At 42.9% G+C, this 14,727-nt stretch overlaps 1 protein-coding gene and 1 long non-coding RNA gene across 7 annotated transcripts in view; one reads left to right on the top strand and one right to left on the bottom strand.

Annotated features, from left to right (window-relative positions):
• Positions 1-4,455, bottom strand: part of Slc9a4 (solute carrier family 9 (sodium/hydrogen exchanger), member 4) — a 50,746-nt gene extending 46,291 nt beyond the window's left edge. For 3 of the 4 annotated variants that reach the window (XR_003946407.1, XM_006495625.3, XM_006495626.4), the window contains exons 1-2: positions 3,670-4,455; positions 119-582 (exon numbers count right to left, since the gene is read on the bottom strand). Coding sequence is in view for 3 of the 4 variants with exons in the window: in XM_006495625.3 (XP_006495688.1) it covers positions 119-582; positions 3,670-3,925 (720 nt within the window). In the remaining variant the exon portion in view is untranslated. The remainder of the gene's footprint in view (positions 1-118; positions 583-3,669) is intronic. The other variant, NM_177084.3, reaches the window with a different exon arrangement.
• On the top strand, positions 3,779-12,258 carry Gm35801 (predicted gene, 35801). Of its 3 annotated transcripts, none has more exons than NR_168310.1 (3): positions 3,779-3,985; positions 9,790-9,915; positions 12,108-12,258. It is a non-coding gene; the product is annotated as a predicted gene, 35801 (long non-coding RNA). The 3 variants fall into 3 exon arrangements; NR_168309.1 differs by having other exon boundaries at positions 3,779-4,076; NR_168311.1 differs by lacking the exon at positions 9,790-9,915.
• The last annotated feature ends 2,469 nt before the right edge of the window (positions 12,259-14,727 follow it).

Raw genomic sequence — 14,727 nt, 5'->3', positions numbered from 1 at the left:
CAGGCCACAACCATGACATGGTGATCCGAAGCAGTCCTGGCCTCTATGACCCCGGACGAATCCCTCTTATCTCCCCTGCAGATCCACCCCATCCACAAACAGGACCAGGACAACTCACCACGCTGATTCCATCATTGAGCAGGGCCTCCCCGAAGATCATCATGTAAAGCTGTTCATTCACACGTGCCTCCTCAAAAACAGCCAGCACAGCCACGGGGTCGACCGCTGAGATGAGGCTGCCAAATAGCAGATTGTGTAGCAGGTTGATGTCACCAAGGCCAAAGGCCTTGATCTGACAGATGAAGTAGAGAGAGAGCCCAATGCCAAAGGCATTGATCAGGGCTCCCAGGCCTGCCCACCACAGGATGGAGCCAATATTCTCAAAGAAGGGCCTGGTGGGCATGAAGTAGCCGCTTTCCAACACAATAGGTGGGAGAAGGTAGAGGAAGTAAATGCTTGAATCCATGACCGGAGGCGATTTGTGGTGGGTGCCAAAAATGATGCCGCCCACCAGAGCTCCCACGATGATGAGGAGGCAGCTCTCTGGCATGAGGTGCGGCAGCCTGTGGTAAAGATGGAAACCTGGGAACACAGAGGGTGGGACCATAATCTGCCAATGAACAGGACTGGGTCTAGCCAGATTGATCTAGCCCAACCTTCCTAATGCTATCCTTTAATGCAGTTCCTCATGTGGTGGTGAACCCAATCATAAAATTATTTTTGCTGATACTTCATAACTATAATATTGCTACTGTTAGGCATTTTAATGTAAATATTAAAATCCATAATTGTAATGTTGTGGAGGTTCATCTGGAAAGAAACACCTCGATTTCATTACATATTTGATTTTGGGGTGACTTTAGGTCAGTATTTTAGAAACCTTTTTATTGTTGTTGCTAAATTCTTCATGATTTGCCACATTCCACTGCACAAGCACAGGACAAGGTTCGGAGCTGGGGTTTCCAAACCCTGTGTACCTTACTCTTAGTTCTGCCTAAGATGTGTAAGGCACTCAAGGTACCCCATGGATTAAACTAAAGATGTTTATTGAGAATTTGGTTGTAAAGACCAGCATGCTGTTGAATTTGATAAGGTGGAAAGCCAAAGGTGTAGATTACACTGCAACTCCCACTGTTGGCAAAGATTTAATAGTGAGAAATGAATAACTGAGAAGGTTGAAATAGTATGGCATATGAGGTTGTACTGGCTGGTTTGTGTCAACTTGACGGGAGCTAATGTCATCAGATAGGAAGGAGCTTCAGTTGAGGAAATGTCTCCATGAGATCCAACTGTAAGACATTTTCTCAATTAGTGATCAATGTGGGGGAGGGATCCTCAGAGCATTGTGGGTAGAACCATTTCTAAGCTGGTGATGACACTGAGTTCTATTATAAGAAAGGAGGTTGAGCAAGAGATGAGGAGCAAGCCAGTAAGCAGCATTCCTCCATAGCCTTGCATCAGCTCCTGCCTCCAGGTCCCTGCCCTGACCTCCTTCAATAATGAACAGCAAAATGTAGTGTAAGCCAAATAAACCCTTTTTCCCCCCAACTTGATTTTTGGTCATGGTGTTTCATTGCAGCAATAGAAACCCTAACTTAGACAGAGCTGAAATACACTACAAATACAAAGGTATCAGAACTCAGTGGTTCACCATGGGGCTCCCAAAGCAACATGGCGCTTTGGCAGTCCTGCCAGAAATGCATCCATCCTTTAATATAGCCAATCAAAATCCTTTGCAATCAGGTTCCCTTTTCCTGTCTTGCTCATCTGTTTTTCCTGCTTGAATTGTCCTTATTATTTGCCTTTCAGACTTTGATGCTAAGCCTTTCCCATTCCCCACCAGAAGAATTAATGTCTTCCTCGAAACTACCAGAACAATTTATCTCCCTAATGCTTGTTTAGTAACAATGATCCCAATCTACAACATGTGTACATTACTTACCTGCACTAGTTTATAAATTTCCCCAAATTAAATAGATGATTTATGTCATTACATTACTTAGCAAAAACCCACATCTCAGTCTGTGTGATAGCTGGCTGTAAAACTGTACAACTGAATGAACTAACTGGTCATCAGGGATGCTTTCATGTGGACAGTAACCAGGTGCTTCTGGAAACACTAAGATTCTCAGAGTTGGATAACAGAATGAGAAGCATTGTAGAGAGGGGAGCTTGGGGTAGGATTGGTCCTGGCAGACACTTCTCCCCCTCATTGAGAGATGATCCACTTGGCTTGAGCAAACTGTGGATTGGGAAAATTAAGGAGAAGTTGGAAGATGATGTTGTCCCATATAGTGGAGAGCTTAACTTCCAAATTAATTAAGGTAGATTTCTTTCCATACACTATGAGGAACCAGTGAATGTCTCCTTGGAGAATTTTACATTTAGCTGTATAAAGAGAAGATGTGGGTCCCCCACTGCACCATTTTGAACTTATGTTCTATGCATAAGCAGGTTGATGCAGTTGAGCATAATTTTCACCAAAAGACATTACTCTCAGCAAGACTTCACTGTGTTAAGACCAGCTCAAGACCTTCTAAAGCCCTATATTCTTTGTTTTCTAATCACAACTTCCTTGGTCTCTTTTTGTCCTTCTTCGCCAGCTATATTTTTGCCTTTCAATTGATGTTTATTTTAATCAAAATTAACTTCTAAATTATGTCATGGCATAGAGGAGCCTAGAATGTGTTTTCTTGGGCCTGTGTTTCACCATTCCAGTCTTGTTTCCTTGAACTGGGAGCTCCCTGAAATGGATCCAGTGTCTGCCTGCCTTAAGGCAAAGTAGACCTGTGGGGCTGTGGCAGGAACAGGCCACAGGCTCGTCACATTGCAGTGAAAAGGACTTGGTGCATTTTACACTTTGAAACACCTGCCCACTATCATGAAGGGCAGCAGAGTTGCAGAGGCAGTTACTTTCAACTCTTACAATTCCAGTGTTTCAAAGGGAAATGCAAAGAAACAACATCCCATCCCCAGAAGTGGAAGATTCCATTTCATTTCAATGTTATTCTTCCAGATGTTTCCAGGAACAGTTCCCATAATATTCTAAGAAGAAAAAGAACTTGCAAAGTCAGAAGTGACTTTAATTATTTTTGTTGTATAATATCTGTGTAAGCAAACTGCTAGAGATGTCTCCCAACTAACAAAATTACAGTTCTGTGGCTAGGAATGAGTAAAAGACTATGTTAGAAAATAAATGTTATCTACAGGGGAACACCAGGGCCAAGAAGTGGGAGTGGGTGGGTAGGGGAGCAGGGTTGGGGGAAGGTATAGGGGACTTTCAGGATAGCATTTGAAATGTAAATGAAGAAAATACCTAATAAAAAGGGGGGGGAAGGGGAATGTTATGTAGTCTTCAGTATTTCCTGAATACTGTACACTTTACATTTTATATTCTTTTAAACATATAGCATAAGATTTTTATATGACAAAGAAAACACATGGTTATCTTTTTGAAATATGAAGTCAAAACCATGCAGGACCTGGAAGTATGCGTTTAAATTTCAAACACAATCCTGAAACATTAAACAGCCACACTTCAGGGAAATGCGCACTACAAGTAGCAGTTACTGTCTACTTAACTCATCGTAGTCTGTCATGTAAGAGATGTTCATACATGACAACTCAGGTAAGAAACAATCCTCCCTCAACCTGTGCTAGAGGACTTACCTATCTTGGCAAGAGATGCGAGCAGTATCCAGAGGGTGACTTCATAAGGGATTTGAACATAGTCATAATCCAGTTCAAAAACAGATATCCCTTCATCGGGGTCTGAGCTAGAAGCAGCAAACCGAGCATCAGGTGCCTGCTGGGCAGTGGGATTGGAGGACTCATTAACATACGATGTTGCTTCGGAACGTGTAAGGACCGCCAGCAGTAGTAACCAGTTCCATAAACGAAAAGCCATAAACATTGCAGGACCCATGCCTGTGCGACTCTGACTTCGCACCTGGGTCCTGATGTATGCCACGCCTCTGCGGCACAGGTGAGTTTCCAGCTGCACTATCTGACCGAGAGGCAATCTATTTGCAATCCAGAAGTCATTTCCAAAGAGGTCCGGTGCGATGACTCTGCAGGTGCGTCCTTTCAAATCTTCTTAAAATCTACTGTGTTCAGGCAGCTCAGTTCTGGGCTCAAAGAGATATCTATAAAGAGAAATCAATCCCTCTTCATTCGAAACTGTTTCCTCATTCTCTGAACACTGGCTTCATCTTGTGAGTGTAAATTGGGAAGAGACTCATTCCGAGAAACACTGAAGTCCTTTATAAGGAAAGGATTCCTTTCTGCCCTGTTGGATCCCAGGAAGGAGCCACCTGTCCCACACCTGAGCCTCCTCACCTCCCGAGATTCTGTCTCACCTGTTTTGAACCGGTCAAAGCCGCAGGTAGCTTTTGAACCACACTTTAATTATTTGCTTTGATTTGACTTTTGTAATGAAATGCTTGTTCCGAAGGTTCTTGGCAGGCTACACTACTGACACCTAGTGGGCACCTGCAACATATCAGCCTTTGTGGCTGATAAGGACCAAGTTGCTGTCTGTTGGGTTAGCGCTCAAACCAAAGTATTTTTGAGGATGAAGAGCTGTTAGGAATTGCGCCAGGCCATGAGGACGAAATAGCACTGTCCTGGAAGACCCATAAGACTGTCTTCACAGACAAGGGAGGAGGAAGTGGCAAAGCAATGAAGATAATGAATACTTGATTTCCTGGCCAATAAATTATGGAAGAAACAAAGCTCCAGCTTTCTCTAAGCTCCACAGTGAGTTTCTCAAAGGGAAGAAACCAAAATGAGAAACTTCATGAATGTGTCTGAAAACTCAGTTGGAAAAATGTTCTCAAATACTCAAACCCAGTAGCTAACCATTGTGCCATTGTGCTCTGTCTGTACAAAAGAAGTGTCTACACAGCCTAGCTATGAGGTCCAGAATGGATTTTGTCAAAGGTTCTTTATCTGGAAGTGGGTAGTTGCATTGGGCCAGTGGAGCAGATAGGACAGTAAATAAAATTGAGAAGAAGAGGAGGAGGAGAAGGAGGAGGAAGAGGAGGAGGGGAGAGAAGGAACTTCAAAAGGCCCAAATTGCCTACAGATTTAATGTGTATTTTTCTAAAGACAACTGAAGCAAGGATGTAAAAACAACTAACGAGCTCTGCTTGAGGCCACAGCATCACTTTGAACTTTACCACGTCATCTCCCTTCCTTGTCAATTGCACCTTACAAAACCACCTTTTGATCCACTTACAAATGGAAATTATTTTTTTAAAGACTATTTATTTTATGTATATGAGTACACTATAGCTGTCTACAGACACAACAGAAGAGGGCATCAGATCCCATTACAGATGGTTGTGAGTCACCATATGGTTGCTGGGATTTGAACTCAGGACCTCTGGAAGAGCAGTCAGTGCTCTTAACCCCTGAGCTATCTCTCCAGCCTGGAAATCCTTTAAGACAGAAGATAGAAAGTAACAGCATGGAACGTAAATAGAACAACAACAGCATGGTCAGAGGGATGGGTTAGTTTTACAAATAGCCACTAGGTAGCATTTGATGTAACTATGAATTTCATTGGACATACAGGGGCTATCTTAGACAAAGGAAAGCATCAAGCAGATAGGTAAGCGTGTGTCAACCATGGATTTACAAAGTACAATTAACTCCAGGGAGAGAAGTTGGATTAATTTCAACATAATGTAATATGATAGGATGAAAGTCAAAGTCATACAGATCTCTTAAATAAACTGAGAAAAAAGAAACAGACCAAATCAACATGTTTTCATTTTTAAAAAAACAGACTAAATATCCCAAAAGCTGTTGCCTGTATGTTGGATATGTTCTTCTAACTGGGCTGCCTCATCTGGCCTCAGTGGGAGAGGAAATGCCTTGCAGAGACTTGAAGTACCAGGGTGTGGAGCGGGTGGGGGAAATACCCACCCAGGAAGAGTCCCACCTGCTCAGAGGAGAAGAGGAAGGAATGGGCAAAAAATAGTGGGAGGGGGTGACCAGAATCAGGGCAGTGAGCAGGATATAAAGTGAATAAGTACAAATAAATAAATAAATAAATAAATAAATAAATAAATAAATCAGGGCAGTGAGCAGGATATAAAGTGAATAAGTACAAATAAATAAATAAATAAGGTGGGAACAGCCACCAAAATGGGAGAAGAGGGAGATTCCTGATATAACATTCACAAGCAATAATTTATTTCTTGTCAAAAACTGACATTTTCTCCCAATCAAGCTGTTCCATTGAACACACCATGCAGGCTCTATCCAGGGTGGTTAAGCAATAAAGAAAAGGATACCCAGGTTGGCTTGAGAAAATAAAATTCTTCCTATATACATATGATATAATCTTTTTAATGGGGAATCATTAATAATTGACTAAAAAACTGTTAGATCTACTTAAGGAGCTTGTTACCAGAGTAGTCAGAACCAGTTCCTGGGTCCTGGCAGGCCTGACAGGCTAAGCTCAGACACCTGTCCCACTATACCAGTGAGATAAGCAATATTGAAAAGCAGAGAGAGGAGATGTATTCAGTGTCAGAGAGATGTGATGTATTCAATGTCAGAGAGAGGAGATGTATTCAATGTCAGAGAGAGGAGATGTATTCAATGTGGCCATGTGGGGGAAAGAACAGAGGTCCCATGACACTGTCACCCCCCCCCCCGCCCCCCATCCACCACATCCATCTTCTGAGGTTCTGATGTGATGTTTGGTTTTAACAGAGGGCGAGAAAGCTGCATCACTAAACAGTCCCCATCAGGGTATTTTTGCCCATACTTCCCATGTCAGTTGTCTCCACTCTAGGCCCTCCATGATAGTGCCCTGGCGTATGAAATCTCTTTCCTGGAAACAAGTTCTTCCTCTTCCTGGAAGCAGGATTTAGCCATTTTCTTCTCCAAGTTTGAGCTTCTTGTGGGGAAGTTCCAATTATTGATAGCTGAAGAAAGGGGAGCAATTTTCTCTTAAGAACACCTTCACACCTGTTTATAGATATAGTTCTTAGAATTCCAGTGTCCAGTATCTTTTCTTTTTTTTTTTTTTTTAGGGCACTATTTGGAGTTCATAATGTTAGGCCATGCCTAACTCTCTGTGCTTAGTGTGACTAACCATAATACCATTGGGAACATGTAAACACAGGTCTGGACAAGCTTTATACTATAAACAAATTTAGTTTGAAGAACATCAGCTTAGTTAGGTGTCCTCAAATGCTTTGAATTATTGAAGGTGATAGTGTGCATAAAACCAGGGTTCCTATGAGATTACAGTTGACCTTGCTCCCAGAGAGGACTGTTTTTTGTTTGTTTGTTTGTTTGGTTGGTTGGTTGGTTTTGGTTTTTTTTATATAAACCTTACTTTTTTATTTAAATGAGTATGGTTTAAAAAATCAAAATGTATAGGGTTTTTTCCTTTTTTTATTAATTAGGTATTTTCTTCATTTACATTTCCAATGCTACCCCATAAGTCCCCCAAACCCTCCCCCCATCCCTCTCCTCGCCCCACTCCCACTTTTTGGCCCTGGCATTCCCCTGTACTGAGGCATATAAAGTTTGCAAGACCGATGGGCCTCTCTTTCCACTGATGGCCAACTAGGTCATCTTCTGATACATATGCAGCTAGAGACACGAGCTCCGGGGGGTACTGGTTAGTTCATATTGTTGTTCCACCTATAGGGTTGCAGACCCCTTTAGCTCCTTGGGTACTTTCTCTAGCTGAGAGGACTGTTTTTAGAGACAGCCTTTCTCCCAAGATAATCTGTCTTGCCTGAAGCACACAATTCCAGGAAAGAAAGTCCACAGGTAGCAGCTGTATCAACTTTCTCATTTTAAAGACGTCCCCATACCTACATAAATGGTCTTAGCTATCTTTGTCTCTACATTGGACCTCCATGCAATGGAAGATCATCTGTCCTTTCCTGGGTGAAATAAACAGCTTCATCTGGTCTCTCTCTACCTTCTGTCCTTATAAACTTTACAAATGACAGAATAATTACTTAATGCAAGAGGCATAAATACATATAAAAGAGCTAGCATAAATAGCGTCACCAGAAAGTTTAAGAAATTCTATCTGGGTCTGCACATGTTACCAAGACAATTGTGGTTCTGTCTTTGGGTTCTTAGTCAGACTAATAAGAGCATTTAAGGAAAGATTCAGAAGGAAGCTTGAGAAAAAAAATTATTAGATTTTAAAAGAAAAACAACAGGGAAGTCAAGGCTGAAACCTTGGCAGCTGCCGAGAGCCACGGAGATGGAGAAGAGGAAGAAAGATGCAATGCTTGTGACTTGGGCTGGCGTGTTCAGCAATTGAGGTTCAGCAGGCAAGCACACAGTGGACAAGCAGCTGCATGCTAAAGTGCAGGGGCTGGGGAGTTTCTTCTGAGAAAGAATGAGAAAGCCCAGAACTCAGAAGAAACAGATCCATGTTTAGCCATTAACTCTGTAATCGGAAGAGAACGCTATCTCCTGAAAGTGGAAATTGTTCCTCCCATTTCTTCAGCATGACTTCAGGTGAATTTGTTTTCCAGAGACGCGGCCCATTGGTGGGTGATTAGTCAAGTAATTAATAGTCCCAGATAAAGAATCTTATTTATTTATTTATTTATGTACTTACCATTTATTTATCTTGTATTATATGTATGGAGTGGTGCTAATGTGCATATGACACAGTAAATATGTAGAGAACAAAGAACAAATTTGTGAATCTGTTCTCTGCTTTCAGGTCTTCAGGCTTTAAAGCAAGCACTTGAGCCTATCAACCCCTGAGCATAGCCCAAAATTAACTCTCAAAGGAGAAGGCAATGATGTCTCAACTCAGAGCCAGAGGCAGATTCCATTCTTTTGAACAAGAGCAAACAGCTTTATCTAGATAGTCCTCAACGGAGCCCTGGTGTCCTCCAAGACATATAGAGGAATTTTAATTCAGCAACATGGTTGCCTGGCAAGGGATCACATTTAAAGACTTGTAGGTCTATGTGATCCGGCTGGATTGACCCACCTTTAATCTCTCTACCTGGAATATAGACATACCCTTAGAACACACCTTTAACTCCAAACAATGGAGGTGAAGGTAGCTTATAGAAGGAAGCACCCACGTTTGAAAGTGACATTGAACTGAGCGGCAGACAGTGATGGATCAGAGAAAGGTCTGACAGAATCAGTCAGAGATAGGATATGCCCAATGCTCACTAGAACAGATATCTGTTATATCTGGTGAATGAAAGTTATTTACAAAAGCTAGGGCACCACTAGTCACTATGAGGAGGCAACTGTTGGGGTTCGGGAATCACCACACAAACCGCATGAACATTTATCTCAGTTAAGCAAGAATGGTTTAGTGAAAGCACACCCTAACACTTGTCAGACCAGGGACATAGCTCGGAAGAATCTGAACTATGACAACAGTTCAGATTTTTTTCTGTCAGCTTATAAAAGAAGAATCCACAGAGCCCACAATGAGCTCATATGCAGGTGCAGGAAAGCTGCCTGATGGTCAGCTCTGACTCAAGATACTCTAGGTTCATACTGACCTTTGACTTGATGGGTCCTATGCAAAGCTTTGTGGATCTTCTGAGGACTATACAGAACATTCAGAACGTACAGAACATAACAGGGTATGAGGTCAGCACCTTCTTCCTCTGAGCCACGTCACTTTTCTGTGTCAAGGACCAGAAGGCATCTTACAGCAACAATATGAAATAGCTGGCAGGCATGGAACAAAATGGCTACAGCTATGCTGGGGGTAGCGGGGGCGGGGGCGTCAGAACTAACAGTAACCCTAATATCATTTAGGAAATGGGTTGAAAGTGGAAGATAGATGTAACCCACATCCACCATGAAAATCCAGATGCCTGGATGGACTTCCAAAGTTGTCTTGCATAGCAGGACTGTTCAAATGGCAGGCTTTGCATCTGAATGGTACTGATTATTTTCCTTTTAAAATATTTTTTATTTTTAAATGTATTTATTGATTGATTGATTGATTGATTGATTGATTTAACATTCCATATTTTATTTCCCCATCCACCCTCCTACTGTTCCACATCCCACACCTCCTCCCCATCTCCCTGTCTCTATGTGGATGTCCCTACCTCCCCCCTCCCCATGCCACCTGATCTCTAAACTCCCTGGGGGCCTCCAGTCTCTTGAGGGTTAGGTGCATCATCTCTGAATGAACACAGACCGGGCAGTTCTCTACTGTATGTGTGTTGGTGGCCTCATATCAGCTGCCTGTTTGGTGGTCCAGGGTTTGAGAGATCTCGGGGGTCCAGATTAATTGAGACTGCTGGTCCTCCTACAGGGTCGCCCTTCTCAGCTTCTTTCAGTCTTTCCCTAATTCAACAACAGGGATCAGCTACTTCTATTCATTGGTTGGGTGCAAATATCTGCATCTGACTCTTTCAGCTGCTTGTTGGGTCTTTGGGAGTATGGTCATGCTAGGTCCCTTTTTGTGAGCCTCAGTAATAGTGTCAAGCCTTGGTACCTCCCTTTGAGCTAGATCCTTCTTTTGGCCTGTCGATGGACCTTCTTTTCCTCAGGCTCCTCTCAATTTCCATCGCTGTAATTCTTTCAGACAGGAGCGATTATGGATCAGAGTTGTAACTGTGGGAGTGGGGAAGGAGGGAGGGACCTGGGAGGAAAAGTGGACAGTGTGGGTGGGGGATGGGAGAAGAGGGGAACCTGATCTGGTATTGGGTGAGGGAAAAGGACTGAAGCCCTGAGGGCCAGCAGAAAGAATGAAAACAGGCAACCTCAGGAGATAGGAGGTTGAGGGGACCCTTCAGAGTGCACCAGAGACCACCTCCAGCAGGGAGACAGGGCATCAAATGAGGGTACTGATTTTTTTAGAAAGCAGAACTGTCAAAAGAATTTATTGTCTATCTGATCTGTTGACAGAATATGCACAATCCATACTGAATAAACAGCACTTATTGGTTATTTTCCATATATTAACCTTATAGATTACTAGGCATAATCTCAGCACTCGGTGGGCAGAAGTAAGTGGATTTCTGTGAGTCTGAGGTCAACCTGGTTTACATTGCAAATTCTAGGCCAGTAAAGCTTATATTTTAAAAAATCTGTCTCAAAAAACAAACAAACTTACATGTCTTTCAGTCAAACTTTTACATAATATAAAATTACATAATAAAGTTTAGGCAGTTTTATACATTTCTAGTCATAAGTACAAAATATATTAAATAAAATAAACTTATTTTAAGATAGTTGCTTGAAAAGTGGTCGTTTGAAAGACCCTGACATAAACAAAAACTTAAGAGAACCTCTATTCTGTTAAGACAGCTTCCTTGCGTGGATGTCTACACACCAGTGCATGCCTGGTACCCAGGGAGGTCAGAATGGGGACATCTGCATCCCTGAAACTGGGCCACAGGAGGTTGTGAGCCACCCACCAGGAAGGTCCTGGGAACTGAACCCAAGCACTCAGGAAGAGCAGTTAGTGCTTCTAACTGCTGAGCCATCTCTTCAGCCCTAAGAGTGTTTCATAAGTCATCAAAAACCTGAACAAAAAAAATTAAGTAGAAAGCACTTTAAAAACAAACTCACGTAGTAGTTTTACAGTGCACATACAGACTAAATTAGGTATCAAAATACCTGATCTCAGCATCATTTGTAACAAACTCTACTGTGTGTGAGCAATTATCACCGATAAACATGCAGATTTTATATGGGCTAAAGCTTTGAAATCAAACATTCTATAATATAAGTCCATAGGCTAATCCTCAAATTGATTCTTTAGATTTGCATCTTAAGTTTGCCTGGCAAAATTCACTTTGGAAATTTTCTGAGCATTTAACAAAAGTGTTTTTCTGTCCTTATTTTCTGATACTCTGACTATATATAAACACATAAATACAATTTAATTTCTTTCTAGAAAAATATTTTAGAAGACTATTCTTAAAACTCTATGTAGTCAATATATATATTATAACTTAAAAAAAACTTATTTTATGACTCCAAATGGAGGTTGAAATAAACACACTGTATTTTCAGCAACATTTTAGATGTTATTGTCTCTCTAAAATAGTGGTTTTAGAAGCCTATGTATCTCTTAAAAGTCCTTTATCAAATATCTTGTCACTTTCTGTTTTCAGGTTTCTGGAACTAAACCATCCTACCAGGCAAGAACCTAGAATGAGGCACTTCAGCAAGTTGACACTTCAGGGAGGCCAAAGTCCTGTACTGCCTGTGTCCCTTCAATCCCAGATTTTAGAGTCAACTATTAAACATCTGTACTTCAGCAAACATCTTTATCAAAGGAAGAGAGAAACAATAGAAACATTGGCTCCTATGTAATAGCATAGTGCCCAGATTTTCCCTAAACATGTGCATACATTCACACAGGACATGTGACATACCTGAGAGAACCTGTGCAGCCATAGGGCTTCCTGGAAGCCAGAGGGTCACATCCAGTGTCCAGTTCTACCACTCCCAGCTCTATCCCTTCCAGACACGTCGCTCACTGAACCTGAAGCGTGTTAGTTTTCAGCTAGATTGACTGTCCAGTGAGTCGCAGCAATCCTCCTGTGTCTGTCACTGGCCCCATGATGGGATCCTAAGTGCCTGTGGGTATGCTTGGCTTTTACGTGGGTGATCTGGACCAGAGCTCAGGTCTTTGTTCTCACAGCAAGCACTGGCACTCACACCCATGTTATTTTCTTTTTTTGAGATTTATTTTGTTCTTAATTTGTGTGTAGGAATGTGGGTTAAAATGGGGTCCCACGTCCAGCCTGCCACAGAACTAGGGCTGCTCATGGAAGCAGATGCTGGAAGTTTGACTGTGCACGTCCCACGCAGCCACTGGGCAGGTGTCCGGTTGTAAGAAGCCACAGGACCCTGCTCTGGGATTGGGAAGGCACAGTCTGAGGTCCCCCCAAACTTGCTGGAGTTGGCTCAGACTACAGAGTGGGGCCTTGTGGGGCTGGCCCTAGCCTGGGGCCAAGGGGAAAAAGGGCAGGAGGAGAGCTCTGGCTGGTTCTCCTGGGTTAAGAGTAGCTCTGGCTTGCTTGGTGGGCAGCTTGGTTGAGAAGTTGGCTGAGAATGCAGAGAGACCTCCCGAGGGAGATTAGACACCCTCTTTAGAGGAAGACCTGCTCTATTGCTCCAGCACGATGGATCCCGATGAGAAGAGGCAGCCCATGGTTTTAAGGCATTTATTGTCATGGTGGAGAGTTGTGATGAGTGAAGCCTTACCCCACTTTCTTAGGGCAGGCCTGGGGTTAATTACCTTTTGCAGGGAGGAGTGTCTGGGAAGGGGAATTAAGAGAGTATTAAAGGCCGAGAAAGGCAGAGAGATGGAGAGAGTAGAGAAGTAGAGGCCAGTCATGGCCACGTGGAGAAAGGGGGGTGGGGGGAAGGAATGTGGAGAGAGGGGGAGCAAGAGGGCAAGAGAGAGAAGCAAGAGTAAGAGAGTAAGAGTAAGAGAGGGAGGAGGGGGCAAGCAGCCCCTTTTATAGTAGCCAGGCCTACCTGGCTGTTGCCAGGTAACTGTGGGGGTGGAGTCCAGACAGAATACCAGGGGCTTAGGACATTGTTCTACTGACTGATGGCCACAGAATTATGGAGCTGAGGCCTTGTGTCAGGAGCCTGGTGTCTGGGGGTGTGGCCAACAGGCCTTCTGGCTCTTGCAGGAACACCTTCTGGGTCTCTGGGGTTTAAACCTAGTTCAACCAGAAAACAGGCTGCCTTTCACGGTCCCACAAATGCATATCTGCATGTGAGTATATGTGTGTGCATGTCCATGTGCATGTGTGTATGTACAGGTAGGTATATGTGGGTGAGTGAAAAATACGGAAAGATACTAGAAGAAAGCATAGACAGTTTTCTCTCCCCAACCCCACACATATGTGTCTTTCATCTTGGCAATGTGCATAAGGGCATGTCACTCCTTCTTCTTCTCTGTCTTTGCATGTTATGCCCCATAACAGTATGAGAATACCGTCTGTCACAGTGGACACATGAGAGCTACCTCACTGTGCTTGTAAGTCAGGGAGATAAGATGAGTAAGTATTGATGTTCTTCCTTTTCTTTTCTTCCCTTCTTCATCCAGTCTGGATCCAAGCCCATGGGATAAGTCCACTCTCATCCAGGCTGGCTCTTTTTTTGTTCCTCCTTTAATCCACTCTGGAATCACCTCCAAGACACATTGACAAGTGTCTCCTAGGTGATTCTGAATCCAGTTAAACTGGCAATGAGAATTGAATGTTATTTGAAGGAGATTTAAAAAACAAAACAAAACAAAACCCAAAAACTAACAACAGCAATAAAAGAAACCCTTGTACATAGCAGGAAATTAAATATCTGACCCTTAATTCTGCACTAAGCTTTGCAACTGCCTGGAACTTATGATCTAATGATGAAGTCAGTTCTGTTGGTCGCATACACTTGCCCTTTGCTGACCCCATCTGGAGCCAGTCTTTAGCATCCCTGTGGTCCTTGCCATGTACTCTCCGAAACTGGTCCAAACCTTGGGTCCGGTGGTGAAGAAGAAATGGCTTGACTTGCCTGGCTGCTAGATGCCTTATAATTTAGGTTACCATATCCTGTCTACCCTCATGGGACTAATTGAAGGTGGGATACTCTGTAAGGAAACTCACATCCTTCACGGCTTCAACTATACAGTGACAAGCAGTGGTTTTGGGGGGAAAGGTCTTCCTTTTTATTTCCTTAACCTTTAACCCCAGTAGTGGCTTTTTAAAAAAGAGATGGTCCTAA

This window comes from Mus musculus, chromosome 1 (genome assembly GCF_000001635.26).
Source record: "Mus musculus strain C57BL/6J chromosome 1, GRCm38.p6 C57BL/6J".
In the NCBI taxonomy this organism is placed as follows: Eukaryota; Metazoa; Chordata; class Mammalia; order Rodentia; family Muridae; genus Mus; species Mus musculus.
This window is presented reverse-complemented; position numbering and strand designations above follow the sequence as displayed.